We start from the raw sequence: 15,047 nt of genomic DNA, 5'->3' as shown, positions 1-15,047 counted from the left end.
ATGCTGCTGTGCACATGTAAGTTTATTAACATCTGGCGAAGCATCTGGAAGCAATGAAAGCTCCACACTGACCTCAGCATCCAAACCGTAAAGACTCAAACTTCTCATAGAAACATGCAATTACAAATGTATAAAGTATGTTTATAGTTTGATATTTAAAAAATATATATATTTCTACCCATTTTATCTTTAAGCTTTTTATTTAGTTAGTTTCACTTATCAGATTTATCTTTTCCTTTTTTCGACATATTTGGCTGGAACTGGTTAGAACTGGTGTTAGTTACTGATCATGAAATGTTTCATGTTTCAAACATTAGTTTTATAAAAGCAGAACATATAACTTTAGCATAAGTACAATGCAGATAATACATTTTGTTATTTGCACACTGAATTAGTACAAAATGATTGTAATGGAGAAATAAGGGTCACGTGTCATTAATCAAAATTTGCCATTTGTTCTCTTTTATTACAATCATTGGGGTGAAATGGAGACACACGTACAGGAGCTTTGCATAGAGTGGAAATCTGAAAAGTGGAGCCTGGTCCTGTCAGAAATGCACAAGGAAAGAAGAGAGGTGCAACTGTCTTCATTTGGATGTGAAGCAAGTAATCAGTCTTATCAGTGTTCTGCAGCAGAAAAGCCTCATTGTGGAAAATGTCAAACTGACCAAGTGATGTAAATCCTAATGTGAAGCGTTGTTGCCCATGCCAGAAATCTGCCCCTCAAGCAAACATGATGATGCTCTGTAAGGATTTGGCAGAAGCCAGAAGTGGGATGTGTTTGTTAGACAGAAACAGAGAGCAGGCCTAATAATGGTTGACTTTGCAAGCCCCAAACCTTTGGTACATTCGGTGCAAAATATATATTTATACACACAACAGGACAGACATACATATACAGTTATATACAAAGAGACGAACAGGACCGCACACATGGTACACGTACATGTGCTCTCACGTTTCCCAAAATCAAAACAGCCCTATTGATTCATCACCAACTCATGAGCAATGAAACATAACCATCGACCTATTACTAAGATAGGCAGACGCACACGTGTGAAAGTAACAACATTTTTGAAACATGCTGCCAAGATACTCGCCGTTACACTGTCATAGAGAAAACAAACTGTTGCATTCACACATCGCCCAATCCCAGTGCTAATACTAAGTGAATGAAGCACCTTTCCCCCCCCACACCTCGTTCCCATGAGCTTCGCGCTCACGGTATGACAGTGCCGGGTAAGCATAAGGCCGCATGCCTCAAGTGAGCGCCACAACCAAAGTGACACATCTTAACCAGCTCCCTTACCCCTTTTTCTGAATGGACAGCAATATCCTCATGCAAAAAAGCTAGTAAGGACAGTGTGTTTGCACTATTTCAGCATGCAATATCGAGCTATTACACAACGCCATCTAGGGGTTTCTGCCCTGGCACGGCTCACAGAGCTGACCGAGAAGATCCCGCATGCAGTATTGGGCTGGGAGAGGAGAGGACGGGGGGGGGGGGGCTGGGATACGAAAGTCTGCCTCCACATCTCGCATCACATGTGGGGCTCTTTACCACTATTCCAGTCCCTGTGGTCTAGCTTCAACAGGACTCTGTACAGTAGGTGTAATCTTGCATGCACCCCATAGAAAATGAATATGTGTGTCTTTGTGTGTGTGTGTGTGTGTATGTGTGTGTGTTTGTGTGTAGGAAAGTGTGTGAGAGACAAGAGTGAAAGGGTGCTTAGGGTGATGGTTGTGTACTTAAGAGATACAGAAATGTTTTATCACATGCCAAATGTTCTTAAGTACAATATCCATACAGCCCTAAAGCTCAGTGCTTCCTCCTGACATCATCATCATCATCATCAAACCTGGTCATGTCATTCAGTAAGGACAAATCACTGCTTTGCTTTGATAGTAATGATAGCACACCTTACTGCCCCCTCGTGTTGATATCTGTTAAAGGAATTTAAACTGCAAGCTCCCACAGTTGATTTGAGAGACACGTGGATCTGGTCAAATTTTCAAAAGGAAATAAAACAGCTTTCCTTATGAAATTTAACTTCATGGTCACAAAAACCCAAGAGGCACTAAAATAAAAAGTAAAAAAAAAAATCCTGCCACTGCACCCTGACCAGGAGCCTGGGTGACACCAGGTTTGTGTCCTTTAGCTAACAAAGGCCTAATCTGGTGCCAACATCGAGTGAAGCGCCTCCTCCTTCCTCAAGCAACCCCGCGTCACATTTCATTTCCTTTCCCTCCTTTCACTTCCAATTTTGTGTTTCTTCTTCAGCCCGTGTGTGTGTGTGTGTGTGTGTGTGTGTGTGTGTGAGGGGCCGAACAGAGTTGCTTGAGGTTCATACATTCAGTCACTGATTTGGTACATTCATCACTTTCATTGGGTGGGAGGCGATAACATCAGTGAGAGGGACCTTGTGTGTCATACTTACGAACAGGTGTCAGCTGTCTGTGTGAGAAAGTGCATCTATTGCTCATGATTAATGTGTGGAGAGTTTGAGAGACAGGAGCCCTGTGTTTCTATCTGACTGAAGTGTGTCAGTATCTGTGCACTGAGTGCATCTGTAAGAAAGTATACACCCGCAGGTGAGAGGCTAATGTTATAATACTGTATGCATGTGTTTGTGTGTGGTGTGTGATACTGGGTGTCCTAGTTGAGGGTATGCAGGCTGCATTTCTCTGATTAGTCCGAACCTTTCATGCTCATGTCAGAGCTCTGATGTCGCAGTCTTCAAGGTAACAGTCCTGACTAGAACCTGCTCTCATTATTACAATTGCTCCATAACTATGTTACTGATGATTTCTGACTCGCTGTCCCACTAATTCAAGAATCAAAAACCGCGGAAACAAGTGTATTATGAGTTTTAGAACAACTGCCTTGTGTTTGTTTGTTTGTTTGTTTATGTGTGTGTGTGTGTGTGTGTGTGTATATGTGTGCACACCAGTGTATCTCCTGTTCTCAGACAGGCAGGGAGGACCAGTCAGTATCCAGTTAAAAGTCTAAAATGTCATATATTTCCATGCTGATAAAAAAATCTTGGGGGAAACACTGGTTTGCACCATTAATAAAAACCAAAATGTCCCATGTTTGTGTGTGTTTTGTGCGACGGTGATTACTGTGTGTGTATGCGTGTGTTTGTGTCATAGTTAATAACGCTGCAGCCTCAGTGCAGGAAGGACACAGTTTAGAGGTCCAGGGAGGGAGAGGGGAGCTTTGTGGTGTTTGAGCAGCTGTGTCTGAGGTGCAGGTTGGAGGAGGAGGAGGAGGAGGAGGAGGAGGAGGAGGAGGAGAAGGTGAGATGCTAGAAATCCGGTAACCAAGGCCATTAACTGAAGAGATAAAGCACACATGTGGCTCGATGAACAAAGGTTACCATGAAAACAAGAAACTGTACTGTACAGCTTTTGAAGCTATTCTCCAATTCTCCGCCTTTCTTCCAGAAGGTGTTCACTTGATTGATCTCTGCCAGAAACGTGAGAGAAAAGCAGAGAACTGGAATGAATCCTGCGTGCTGAGTGTCAAAAAGCTAGTTGGAAAAAAACAGCAGAGTTCTCCACAGGTGGGTAGTTGCCATTTGAGGATATTAGTTTTATTTCCCATGTCCCTCCCAAAGCGAGAAAGGTGGATTTCCAGATGGTTCTCCCTTCTTGAGTTACACCTGGGTGTGAGCTGCTTTTGAGGTTATTCCAAACCGAACGTGCTCGTTTCCTCGACAGCAGTGACCAGCTTCTCATAGAGCATGGAGAAGGAGGGGTAAGGTGGGAGGTCCAGACGATTAAAGCAAGTGTGAGCCCTGTGGACACACATAAACAACAGAAAGATTATGAGATGGATGTCAAGATGATTCATCTGTGAGAGATCAGTCTTTAAACAAAAACCACACCCCTTCCTAGCATCTTTCAGGCATTATTAAAGCTCCATATTTTCTTTTTCTCCTTGTGTTTTATTTGAAGTGTTGATCAATAAGAAGATATATTTGTGGTTTTAAGAACCAAAAACCATCTCAGTGTAGTTGTACATCTCCTCTCTCACGCTTCTCTCTGGAGCTCTAGTAACAACAGGTCGGTGAGCCAATCAGAAGAGAGGAGGCTCTGAGCCTGGCTTTGATACTATCACAGTATTAATATAGAACCTAGACCTGCTTTATAATCAAACAACACATGGACATCTGCCTTTATACTATATTGGACCATTAATGTTTTATTTGAACCCTCCCCCTACAATGCCAGTTGAGCTGGCACAACTCATTTCACCATCACCATAACCTAAACCGAATTTTTCATTAATTCGGTTCTTTTAAGTCAAGATCAGCTCAAAAAAGGTAATTGCACCCACTGAATTAAGAAATCAAAGTAATGTGACAGCTCTGTGAGTTTTTGAGAATCATATTTCCACCCCACTCCTTGATTCTAAATAGCATAAAAATAATAGAAATTAGATCAGATGATGCTTCATTTGAAAGAGGTCAGATGTCTGATTATAAACCAACAGGCTTTATATGACCAGTTAGAGTTGGATAGTAGAGAAATGTTTAGTCACTTACATCCATGTAAAATAATTTTTTCCTGTGTTTTTTTAAAATATTTATCCCATTACTTGTGTGATCTATCCCATGAGACAGTGATCCTACCTGGGTAAGGAGGTGATTTTTCCCCACTTCTCCACACAGAACCTGCGGGGTCCATTACTGCCCCGCAGAGAGGCAAAGCCCTCATAGGGAATACTGGAGGTGCCTGTCACAAACTGGAGACAGGAAGACAAAAAAGTCACAAGAAGAATGGAAACAGCATCCTGAAACATTGTCATTATTCATCACTTAAAATAGATATAAAAATGCGTCTTCTTAGCTCCATATATTATTCTGAATTTTCCAAGAAAACATAAAGGAAAACAGACAATTGCCAACACTTAAATTTGATAACAGAAATCAAACTAACATCAAGTCTCAAGCCCATCACCAAGCTAAAAGCTAGCGCACTGTCATATGAAGGTTTCACAGTCTGTGATATGCAGCATGGCTCTGCAGCGCCTGCAGGACCCCCGTCCTCCACACGGGGGCAGCCTGTGTGCATGCGCTCACCCACGTGCCCTACCTGCAGCAGCCTCAGTCTCTGCTCATTGTTGAATCTCTCCACAGCCGCCCAGAACCAGCGAATCACTATGTGGTTGTCATGGTAACCTGAAGGAAAGAGGAAAGGGGGGGGGTTAGAGGTAGATGATGATGGTGCATGAGTCAGATGAATAACAAATAAGAAAATAAGATCTCTGTCCCCTGCTCATCTCCTCTCGCCAACCTCCGACCCCACTTTTCCTCCAGGGTGATGTTTGAATGGGCTCTGCTGTTTAATGTTTAATGGCCGGAGCCGTTTTGTCCGTCTCAGTCGATCCCTTTATTAAAAGAGCCTCACACTGAGTCGTGGCTGATTGTCAGTTTGAGTTCACTTGAGTCCCTGCTGCTGGCGGCTTTTCAACTGTATTGGCCAGACCCTTAAAAAGCCCTTTAATGTGATCTCTTATAAATGCTCTGGACACTGGCGCTTGCATCCGAGTACTGTACACAACATGTATTACAATAATTAAATAGCAGTAACTCCCCAAAGTTTCCAGTGCTCGTTATACAGTACATTACAGTGAAGCCTGATACACTGATTAAATAGGAAATGGAATTATTCACCTCCTGATTTTACTAGGGAAATTTCATATTCTGAAATCAAAATTTCAAATTGAAATTGAACGTTACTTTCAGTCTCTCAAATTTGTAACAAACAAGAAGTGCTTGTTGAAGTTTTATGTTGTTTTATTTATAAAAGTACCATAAAAAAATAACAATAATATGTGCCGCCTGTTGAGTAAGTGAAAAATAACACCAATAATACCAGGGATTCATACTTTTTTACACACCAGAACATACCTCACATACCTGCCAACATCTAGGCTTATAAATATGGGAGATTTTTTGGTAAATAAATAAATGACATACATAATATACAAAATATAATATAATATAATATAATAAATGCATAACAAGATTAATTTAAACCAATGAAAGTCTCATAAAAACAGATTCAGACAGCCAGGGTTTCATACGTCACAAACCTAAGGAACCAATCCTGTCAACTTGTGCGGACAGAGGGCGGGGCTAAATAAACCTGAAACCTTGTCAGTACAGAGAGAGAGAGTTAGCATTAGCACAACCACTAACACTGTGTGAACCACTGCCAGTTACAAGCCATGTATCATTAAATAAACATTTAATGAACATGAAAATAAAATTGTTAAACTTGCTGATTTCACAACAATTAATTAATTCACACTCAGCCTGCACAGAGAGCAGCTGCACACACCACTTGAATTGGGTTGTGGGTTGCCAGGTTGTGGTAACAGATGGGTTGAAATTGTAGGTATGTGTGTGGATTGTGTGTCTATCTTGTGTTTCAGAAACGTCAATGACAAACATAGAAAATGTATGGATCAGCGTATGATGATTATTTGTAATAAAGGTTGAGGGCTGTCTCATATTACGGGAGTCTCCTGAGTGAGATAACGAAACAGGAGGGTGCTAGGAGTCGGCAGGTGTGGCAGTCCAACAGCTGCATCCAGTGGACATTGGTGCTTAGACTCAGCATGAAACTGGTTATCTACAGTCGTCATTTATTTCATTTTTCCTTACATCTCGCTAGAGGTCAGGAAAACTGCTGAGTTGAATCCTCACAATGGTTGAGAAACAATGAAAGAGAAATACTTCAATACATCAGAGATTACTTATCACCAGTGTTCGCTAGAGCAACACGTCTGACCCCTCGCTGCTCAGAACAGAGGTTTAGTGGCTGCACACTTGCAGCTTCAAGGTGTGAATAAATATGTCAGCAAAAGACCCACTGTAAGCAACTGACTTTGCTAGCTTCCCCACATCGCTGTCAGCGTGCCACGAACACGTTCATCTCCATCTCTGCCTCCCTCCAGCTTTACATACCTCCTCTGTACTCTGTGTTGTTCCTCCAGTCTGCCAGGTCGATCTCTGCAGTGCCTGCAATCACCAGCTCCAGCTCCCTGGCATCGAACACAGACACCAGTCGCACATCCACCACCTAACCAACACACACACACACACACACACACACACACACACACACACACACACACACACACACACACACACGCGAGCGCGAACGGATGAACACATGGGTGAACATACGGTACATTTATCACAGTCCTCCCACATACGTCAGGATGTTTGAGGCACTTCAGAGCTTTGAGACAACACAGTTACAGAGAGACAGATGGCAGAGGGATAAACATTGTTGGGAAAAAAGTTTCCATCAGTTTGTTGACAGTAATTTGGGGATTTGATTTATTTAGCAAACCAGGGCCTATAAACTAACACAGGCACACATGTTACCCACATAGACCCAGTAATCTGTCATTCTGCCAGACTAGGGATTTCAGCAGGGGTGGGGTTTGTAGTAGTTATTTAAGAAACAAGAGGAAAAACACCAGTGCAGATTACAGTCCACTCTGGGCTTTCACAGCATGTCAGACTGTGGTCTGTGGACTGTGGCCTGTCAGATGTCAAAATCCATTTTCTTACACTTATAAATTGCAAATTGTGTTCTCTACACACACGTTTAGCTGGTGTTACTCAGAGTGTGAACAGACCGCTGCAGACACACATGTCGTGACATTCACATCCTAACTGAGCAGTGCACAAAATCTAAACACCCAGTCAGTTATGTAAATAACTATGTACTGTAAATTCACTGGGATCATAACAGGCATCAAACAGAAACTAGTAAGTAATCTATGCCATCTATTTGAATTCATCTGTTTCATTTCTACCCAACAAGAATAAAAACAGATATCATGTCACAGTGCAGTCCTCTGTACGGTGGCCCTGAGCGCTCAACACACTGCAGCTTGAGAAAACACATGCAGCTATTGCAGTTTGACAACACACGTGCTGCAAATACCAACAACATAACCAAATACAGAAACGTGCTGCAAATAGCACAGGAACACAAAGAAATGATGAACCAGGGTGTGACACACTTGTTGTTCAATGATTTGTGACTTGTGAACACATTGAACAGCAATTGCATCCCAGCCGGGTTCATCCCTTCTTTATGTCCCCTGTAAACACTCTTCTGTATTTGCTTGCGTTTGTGTGTATTTGTGGTGCATGTGTTGTCAAATTGATGAAGATGTTTTCTGAATGTCTTTGTGTTTTGTCTATTTGGGTGTTTTCTTAAGTTGCAGTGTGTTGAGCTCTCTGGGCCACCGTACCTCTGAGATACAATTCTGCTTTGTCATTTGCTCTTTTGGCTTGATCTCAAGTATTTTTATCCTTTCTAGTTGAAATGGATTGTGACACTGGTCACTCGCTCAGAGCCTCATCATCCACCACTGAAAATGCCAGATGTCAGGAGTCTGTGTGTGTATGTGTGTATGTGTGTGTGTGTGTGTGTGTGTGTGTGTGTGTGTGTGTGCAGATGGATGCTCCTGGGTTTGTACTGGTCAAAAAGCAGGAATTCTCAGCACCTGATGCAGTGATGTAACCACACTGCGTCACTGATATTGATCATCAGACCTGTCACACTATGAAGCCATAAAATCCCACTTGCTTCATATTTAAGAGCAGCTCATGACCTCAGTAATATCTCTGAACACAGATAAAACAGGCTGTACCTCATAAAAGCCCCGGACCAGGCTCTCTGTCTGCTGGGCCACTCCTCTCTCAATACGCCACTTGACCATTCGCTCAATGTACTCCTTCTTGTTCTTCTCTGACACAGGGATACCAGCCCCGCCCGGCTTCAGCTCTCTCTCTGTGATCTGCAGAGTCACACGCAGGCAGGGAAACTTGAGTTTCAACTAATTTCACAAATGCAAGATGAATTATTGTAGTTCAGTTTCTCATCTACCTGTCCAAACACCTCCTCATTGACAGTGAAGGTGAGGTCCAGCATGTCTTCGATATCATTGTCCTTCATCCACTGAAGGCTCTGGTGGAACTCCTCGTCCAGGAACTCCAGGTCACTCAGGTCGCACGGGCTGCATGAGCACAGGCGGAGGTCACACAGAGCCAACAGCGGGGTCAGCGAGGTATTGAAAGGTTGTCCTACTCGTAAACCATGGCTCATTGTAAGAAGGGAGGTTGGAGGTCAATTACTTCATATATAACAGCATAAGATAGCTTTCCTCAGATGTAGCTCAAGTAGAAGTAAATTATGACACACTGCTGATGCATGGCAAAAAAAGATGTTTGTTCAGATTTATTACTTCAAGTAAATGTTTTGAGATGCACCATGTTGGTTTTGAGGAGGTTTATATGTTTACAGAGACACACTGATAATAAATAAAAGTATAAAGCAAAGCACTTTCAGCATTATACTAAATTCAGGTTATATGATGGTAACAGCACAGCATTTGGAATATCAGTGTCTTTACTTTGACCTAGAATGTTCCCAACATATCCCCCATTAAATCTCTGAATGTTAGAAAGATTTTGTTTGGTTTTCACTCCTTTTACTTACAGGCTTATCTTATCTGAAATTGAAATTCTTTGCGATGGCTTCATTTTCACAGTGGTGCAGCAAGAAGGTTCTGGGTTCAAATCCACCGACTGACTGACTGGGGGGGGGGCCTTTCTGTGTGGAGTTTACATGTCGATTTTCTCTGAGGACTACGGCTTTCTCCCACAGTCCAAAGACATGCAGGGGAACATTCACTGGTGACTCTAAATAGCCTAGAGGTGTGAATGTGATGTGATGTAAACAGAAAGTATAGTGTTGCCATGGAGACAATGAGTTAGCTGTTTTATAAGCTTACATTTCTTCACATTTTGTTAAATCTACACCATAAAAAGTAAGTACTGTGTGTACAGACAACTATGACCTGGATTACTTTTATACTGAAAGAACTAAAAAAGCTGAAATTTTAGTCCAGATCTGAAGTTGCGAGAAGCGTTTTGCTCCATTAAAGTAAATCAAAAATTCAAGGTGTCTCATAGAATCATTGTCTTAACATTTCCCTGTAATTCAGCAGGAAATATTTGATGTATTCATAAACTATATTATTTATATTAGAATTTAAAATACATCTCTATTTGTTTGATAAATGCTTGTCTGCAGCAATAGTGGAGCTAAGGAAGGTTTGCTGATTAAGTGAGTTGGTTAAGTAAGTTTTTCTCTGCCGCTGAATGTGGTTTCTTGCCGGTAGCAGGTGGTGGTGATTGTCGCATCACAAGAGCTTCAGCCATTGTTGCATTTACAAGACAAGAGGTTATAATACGCCCTCTGAGCAGCGCTACATCTTCAGGGCACACTGCTAGCTGGTTAGCATGCTAACTTCAGTAAAAGAAACTAAGTGATAGAGACAGGAGTTAACATTGGCGTTGCTTTCCACAGCTGTCGGTGAGTAAAGAATGAAGTTTGATGAACTCACAACATTACTTTTAGGCTGGTAAGTAAACAGCTGTTAATGCTAACGTTAGCTACGTAGCAATAGCAAAACTTACAAATAGCTCCTTTTAGAACCCTTATTATTACATAAACATCTGTCGTCTAGCACCAACCCTTAATGCAGACATTTGGCAGGATTTGAAATGGTTTGGACAAAGCCATTAATAATGATGCTGCCCCTGCTGAGAGGAAACTGAGCCAGCTGCTGGCTGAGAGAACCTGATATTTTCAGGTCTTACATTTAGTGAGGGGGATCTAATTGGAAGTGCTGGGGCTATGCAAGTTATATGGAACTTCCTGGGAAGTCAAAGGGAAGCAGGCTGAGAGACTCACATGCGAAGAAGCCCCTTGTAGAAGGGTCTGGTAAAGAAGGCATCCAGCAGGTACTGATGGACCAGAGCCAGCCCAAGGATACGCCCACTGAAGCGAAACCTAGACACAGCAGAGGGAACACAGGTGATTACAGGCTCCAGCACCACAGCTAGATTAATTACTATCTTCAAATCATTTTTCTGATTAAGTGATCAAGCCTGCTGGTTTACTCTTTTTCAAATCTTAAACACTGTGGAAGTTAGCCGGCTTTTGTGCTCTTGTTTCTTCCTTGATGTGTTTCGTGTTGTATTTTGTTTAACAGCCGTTATCGTGCGGACGTGTTATCTTCTTCATCCAGCCTATGACATTATGATTTTCCGGTCATGTTGTCTGACCCTCCATTCATCAGTGTGATCATCTATCTATCCAATCATCCATCCATCCACCCGTCCATCCAATCACTGTCACTAAGACAGAATTGAGCCTCAGACAGCTGATCCAAATTTCCGCACAGCACCCCGCAAATTGCTTCTATTTTGGGACCAGCACACAACAGCAGCCCGAGCAGACAGACTGAACACGTTACAGTCAGCACAGCAGCAAGTGTAGCTTCAACAAACATAAGACTCCATAGATACAGTACACATAGGTAAACCTCACCACTCATGGTGGTTGTCTACGAAGGCAGACATGGGGCTGATCTGGACAGTGTACGTGTCGTTGGCTGAATATTCAAACAGGCCGTAGTACGGGTTGAACAGTTCTCTGGAAACCAGGAAGAAAAACTCTCTGGAGGGTCCGCTGTAGTCCAGTCTGCAAATACAAATATCACATATACAGTATATACATGTCAGTAGGAAGAATGAAGCAGTAAATGATCTTGAGCTTCCGTGCAGTCACACAAAGCATTTAAAAGAACAATGTATACTGTATACTCTATATTGGAGCAGTCTAAACACAGTCTGGAGAAATGGTGGTTATTTCAGCAGAGATACTGCCCCACAATAATCAGCTCTTGTGCATTTACAACAAGAAAAGGAAACAAGATTATACAATTAACTGATAACAAAGGGTTTATTATCAGTCATTCCATAAAAACACAACACAAAAACACAGCGTAGATGCTGTCAATCATCCTTGTAACGAGCTTATTGATATTAAAATGTTTTGTGTGTTTTTTCCCACCCCCTTCCTCCAGCTGCTTATTCATCAGAAGACTGCAGGTCTACTGGGATGTTATCAAACGTGTGTGTGTGTGTGTGTGACTATAAGCTGTGAATCTTAAGATAAGAATGAATGCTCAGTGAATCTCACCTGGATCGATTACACTCAGCAAATACACACATTTCACACTTGCACTGTCTACAGCAGGACAAGGAAATAAACAGGGGGAATGAAATGCGTCTCTCTCACCCGTCCTCGCCCACAAAGCTAACATAGAGTTTACTCCTCTGTAGGTCTTTACGAGAGTAACACATGATCTGGTTGAAGGCATCCTCCAGGAGGTGGTCCCTGCGTATGATCAGCCTGGGAGCACACACACACAGAAATACACACACAGTAGAGTTACACCTGGTGTGAACAATGGTGGAAATGTTGTCATTTGACTTTGTATAAACTCACACAATGTTAGTTGTTATTTTAATAGAGTATTCTTTTGAATTTTACAACTAGGCTGAAGAGAATACTTCAGTTATGGGTTTAAAGTTAAGGATATGTTGAACAGTCCTGCTAATGACAGGAAGTAGATGCAGAGTGTTAACACTGGGAGAGTTGATGCTATGTTATGTATGAATATTTAAACGCTGCTGACAAATGAAATGTAAACAAGAAGGCTTGCAGTATTCTACATTTTTCTTGTCAACAAATCCCATGAAAAAACAAATCAATACAACGTGGTCGGTTCCTAACAAGGTCGTAAATCTTTAAAAAACGTCACTTTTTTGTAGGATCAGTAATTTCCTAAAACAGATGGGAACTGCAGTTTTTTAGCAAGCTTTACTTAAATAGAAATAAACAGTGCATTTGTTGGGGACTATTTTTAGCTGCGGATTAATCCACATTTGGTGCTCTAGTGAGTAATTACAGCAGCAGGACAGTGTTTGTGGAACTGAATCAAAATAAACCACAGTGTGTGTGTTCATGGTGAAGTAGAAACACGTCACCCAGAACAACAGTGTCGTTCACTAATGTGTTTTTAATAGTTTCTGGAAACAATGGAGCTCTGTGGCACAGAGGACTAAGACATATCAGGCTTTGGAAACACACAAAATAATTGTCAGTCCGATGAATTTATTGTGATGAAACTTTTCATGGGATGTGTTGACAACAATACAAATATGAAATATTTACCAACACATCCTTTAATACTGGCAGGCCCAAATAAAGTCTTGCTATTAAAACAAGATATTCATACACTGGTTTAAGTGACTTTAAATTTTTTGCAGAAATACAGATTTTTATTCCCTTTAGAGATTTTAAACCAGTGACATGACTGTACAAGATGATGCTTAAGACGATTAGCACTGCTACTGCTTCCCAACCTACTACTGAAAAGACATCACTTCCTTCCTCGTCTTCCTATTTCCTTTTAGTTAAAACAGTAAATGAAGAAACTTTAATGAACCGGTCATAGGTATTATTGCTATTTTTATATTGTTCTATAAATCAGTGCTAAATAAGGAAACCCATGCGCAACTCTCTTTAAATTGCAATATTTAAACATACTTGACTTTCCCTGGTCCTTGGCCATAACCCTTGGTCTCCAGCTTTCGATAGAAGTTCCTCAGTTTTGCCTCAAAATCTCGCTTATAGGGAGCAGGAGCACGGGCATTGGCTCGCTGAGTGCCTGAAGTATAAGTGAGAGAGAGAGAGAAAAAAGAAAGACAGACAAAAGAGAAAGGAGGGAGAAAAAATCAGGCAGTAGGCACAACAGTAAATAAAACAAGGGCAGAGATAGGTAAAGACAAACACATACAGGTAGATTGAAATAAAATAAAATTTCAATGATCCCAGGCAGAAAATGGGTAAAGCCAGAATGTGCGAGGAGTCCTGTACTGTATGCAGGTTAATCCTGGATTGTTATTTTCTATCAGTGTTTTAGTGTTATTCATTCATTAATTTCAGAGAAAAATACAGAGACTGAGAATCTGCGTTTCTTGCTCAGAGCTTTATCTCCGCTGTCCTCTGTAAATGTCTGTAAATGTCTGTAATTTGGTTGAACAGTTTAAGGTTAGAGGAGGGCTCCGCATAAAGAGGTGCAGAGTGTAGACAGAAGGTCAGACAGAAGAAGATACGCAGTGACAGATGAGCTGAAGAAAAGAGGTCTGTATCAGTGAGTGTGTATTTGTATTTGAAATAGAGATGAGGAGACTAGATGAGGATAAGTCAACTAGAATTCACTTAATGAGTCATCTGAAGGGGCTGCATACTCCATCAGAGGTGCGTGTTGGATGGTCAAACAGCATTGGTAACACCCTTCCCCCACACATTTTCAAGCTCTGAAAATGACTGAGTTTAAAGGGGCTGTATGTAAGTTTTCTCTGCTGTTTTTTTTTGCTGGGAGAAGTTGGTGGTAATTGTCGCTAGACAAGGGCTTCGGCAAACATTTCATTTCCTAAGACATACATCCTAGCAGTACTATGTCTTCAGGAGCAATTGGAAGCTTCAGTGAGTTGCTATCAGAAAGTAGCTGGTTAGCATGCTATCTTCAGTCGAAGAAAAGACGTGATAGAGGCAAGAGATAACATTGGCGCTTCTTTGTGAGTACAGGAAGTTTAAAGTTTGATGCTGAATTCTAAGTAAGTAAATAACTGCTAATGCTAATGTTAGCTATGTAGCGACAGCAAAACCTACAAATAGCTTTAACTTTCTGAAACCAGCAATTCAACAAGCACACCTAGTGACTGGCCAGGTGACCAACAACATTTGAAGCAGGGTTTGAATTTCTCTCTCAAACTCTCTTTGCTCATTCTTCCCATTTTGTTGCACTTTTTAGGTGAACAACTGAATCCAACACTATGAACACCATCCATTAAAGACTGCCTGAAAATATCCACCATTATCCTTGTATTTAAACAATGTTGTGACTATCCCATCTCTATGACTGCTGGATTTTCACCCCATCTTGGGTTAGTGGCTCTTTTCTATTATAACCCGGCCCTAACCCTCAACAACTAACTGCTCCAGTAAAGCGAGTGAGGTTTTTTTATTCATTTGAGTGTGTACTGTGTTTTACTTTAGCCTCACATCACTCTAATTTAAGGTAGTAT

General features: G+C 41.4%; 1 protein-coding gene across 2 annotated transcripts in view; it reads right to left on the bottom strand.

Moving 5' to 3' along the window:
* Window positions 1-4: 4 nt before the first annotated feature.
* Window positions 5-15,047, bottom strand: part of hecw2a (HECT, C2 and WW domain containing E3 ubiquitin protein ligase 2a) — a 42,575-nt gene continuing 27,532 nt past the window's right edge. For both annotated transcript variants that reach the window (XM_023409209.2, XM_087174819.1), the window contains 10 exons: window positions 13,504-13,624; window positions 12,190-12,303; window positions 11,437-11,589; window positions 10,798-10,896; window positions 8,926-9,055; window positions 8,690-8,836; window positions 6,981-7,095; window positions 5,101-5,186; window positions 4,638-4,750; window positions 5-3,800 (listed from right to left, as the gene is read on the bottom strand). In XM_023409209.2, coding sequence (XP_023264977.1) covers window positions 3,689-3,800; window positions 4,638-4,750; window positions 5,101-5,186; window positions 6,981-7,095; window positions 8,690-8,836; window positions 8,926-9,055; window positions 10,798-10,896; window positions 11,437-11,589; window positions 12,190-12,303; window positions 13,504-13,624 — 1,190 coding nt within the window. In that variant the 3' untranslated portion in view covers window positions 5-3,688. The remainder of the gene's footprint in view (window positions 3,801-4,637; window positions 4,751-5,100; window positions 5,187-6,980; window positions 7,096-8,689; window positions 8,837-8,925; window positions 9,056-10,797; window positions 10,897-11,436; window positions 11,590-12,189; window positions 12,304-13,503; window positions 13,625-15,047) is intronic.

Source organism: Seriola lalandi, unplaced genomic scaffold (genome assembly GCF_002814215.2).
Source record: "Seriola lalandi dorsalis isolate HSWRI2012SDOR001 ecotype SW California unplaced genomic scaffold, Sedor1 jcf7180002054385, whole genome shotgun sequence".
NCBI classification, from domain to species: Eukaryota; Metazoa; Chordata; class Actinopteri; order Carangiformes; family Carangidae; genus Seriola; species Seriola lalandi.
The sequence above is the reverse complement of the archived record's forward strand: the minus strand, read 5'-3'. Positions and strand labels throughout refer to the sequence as shown.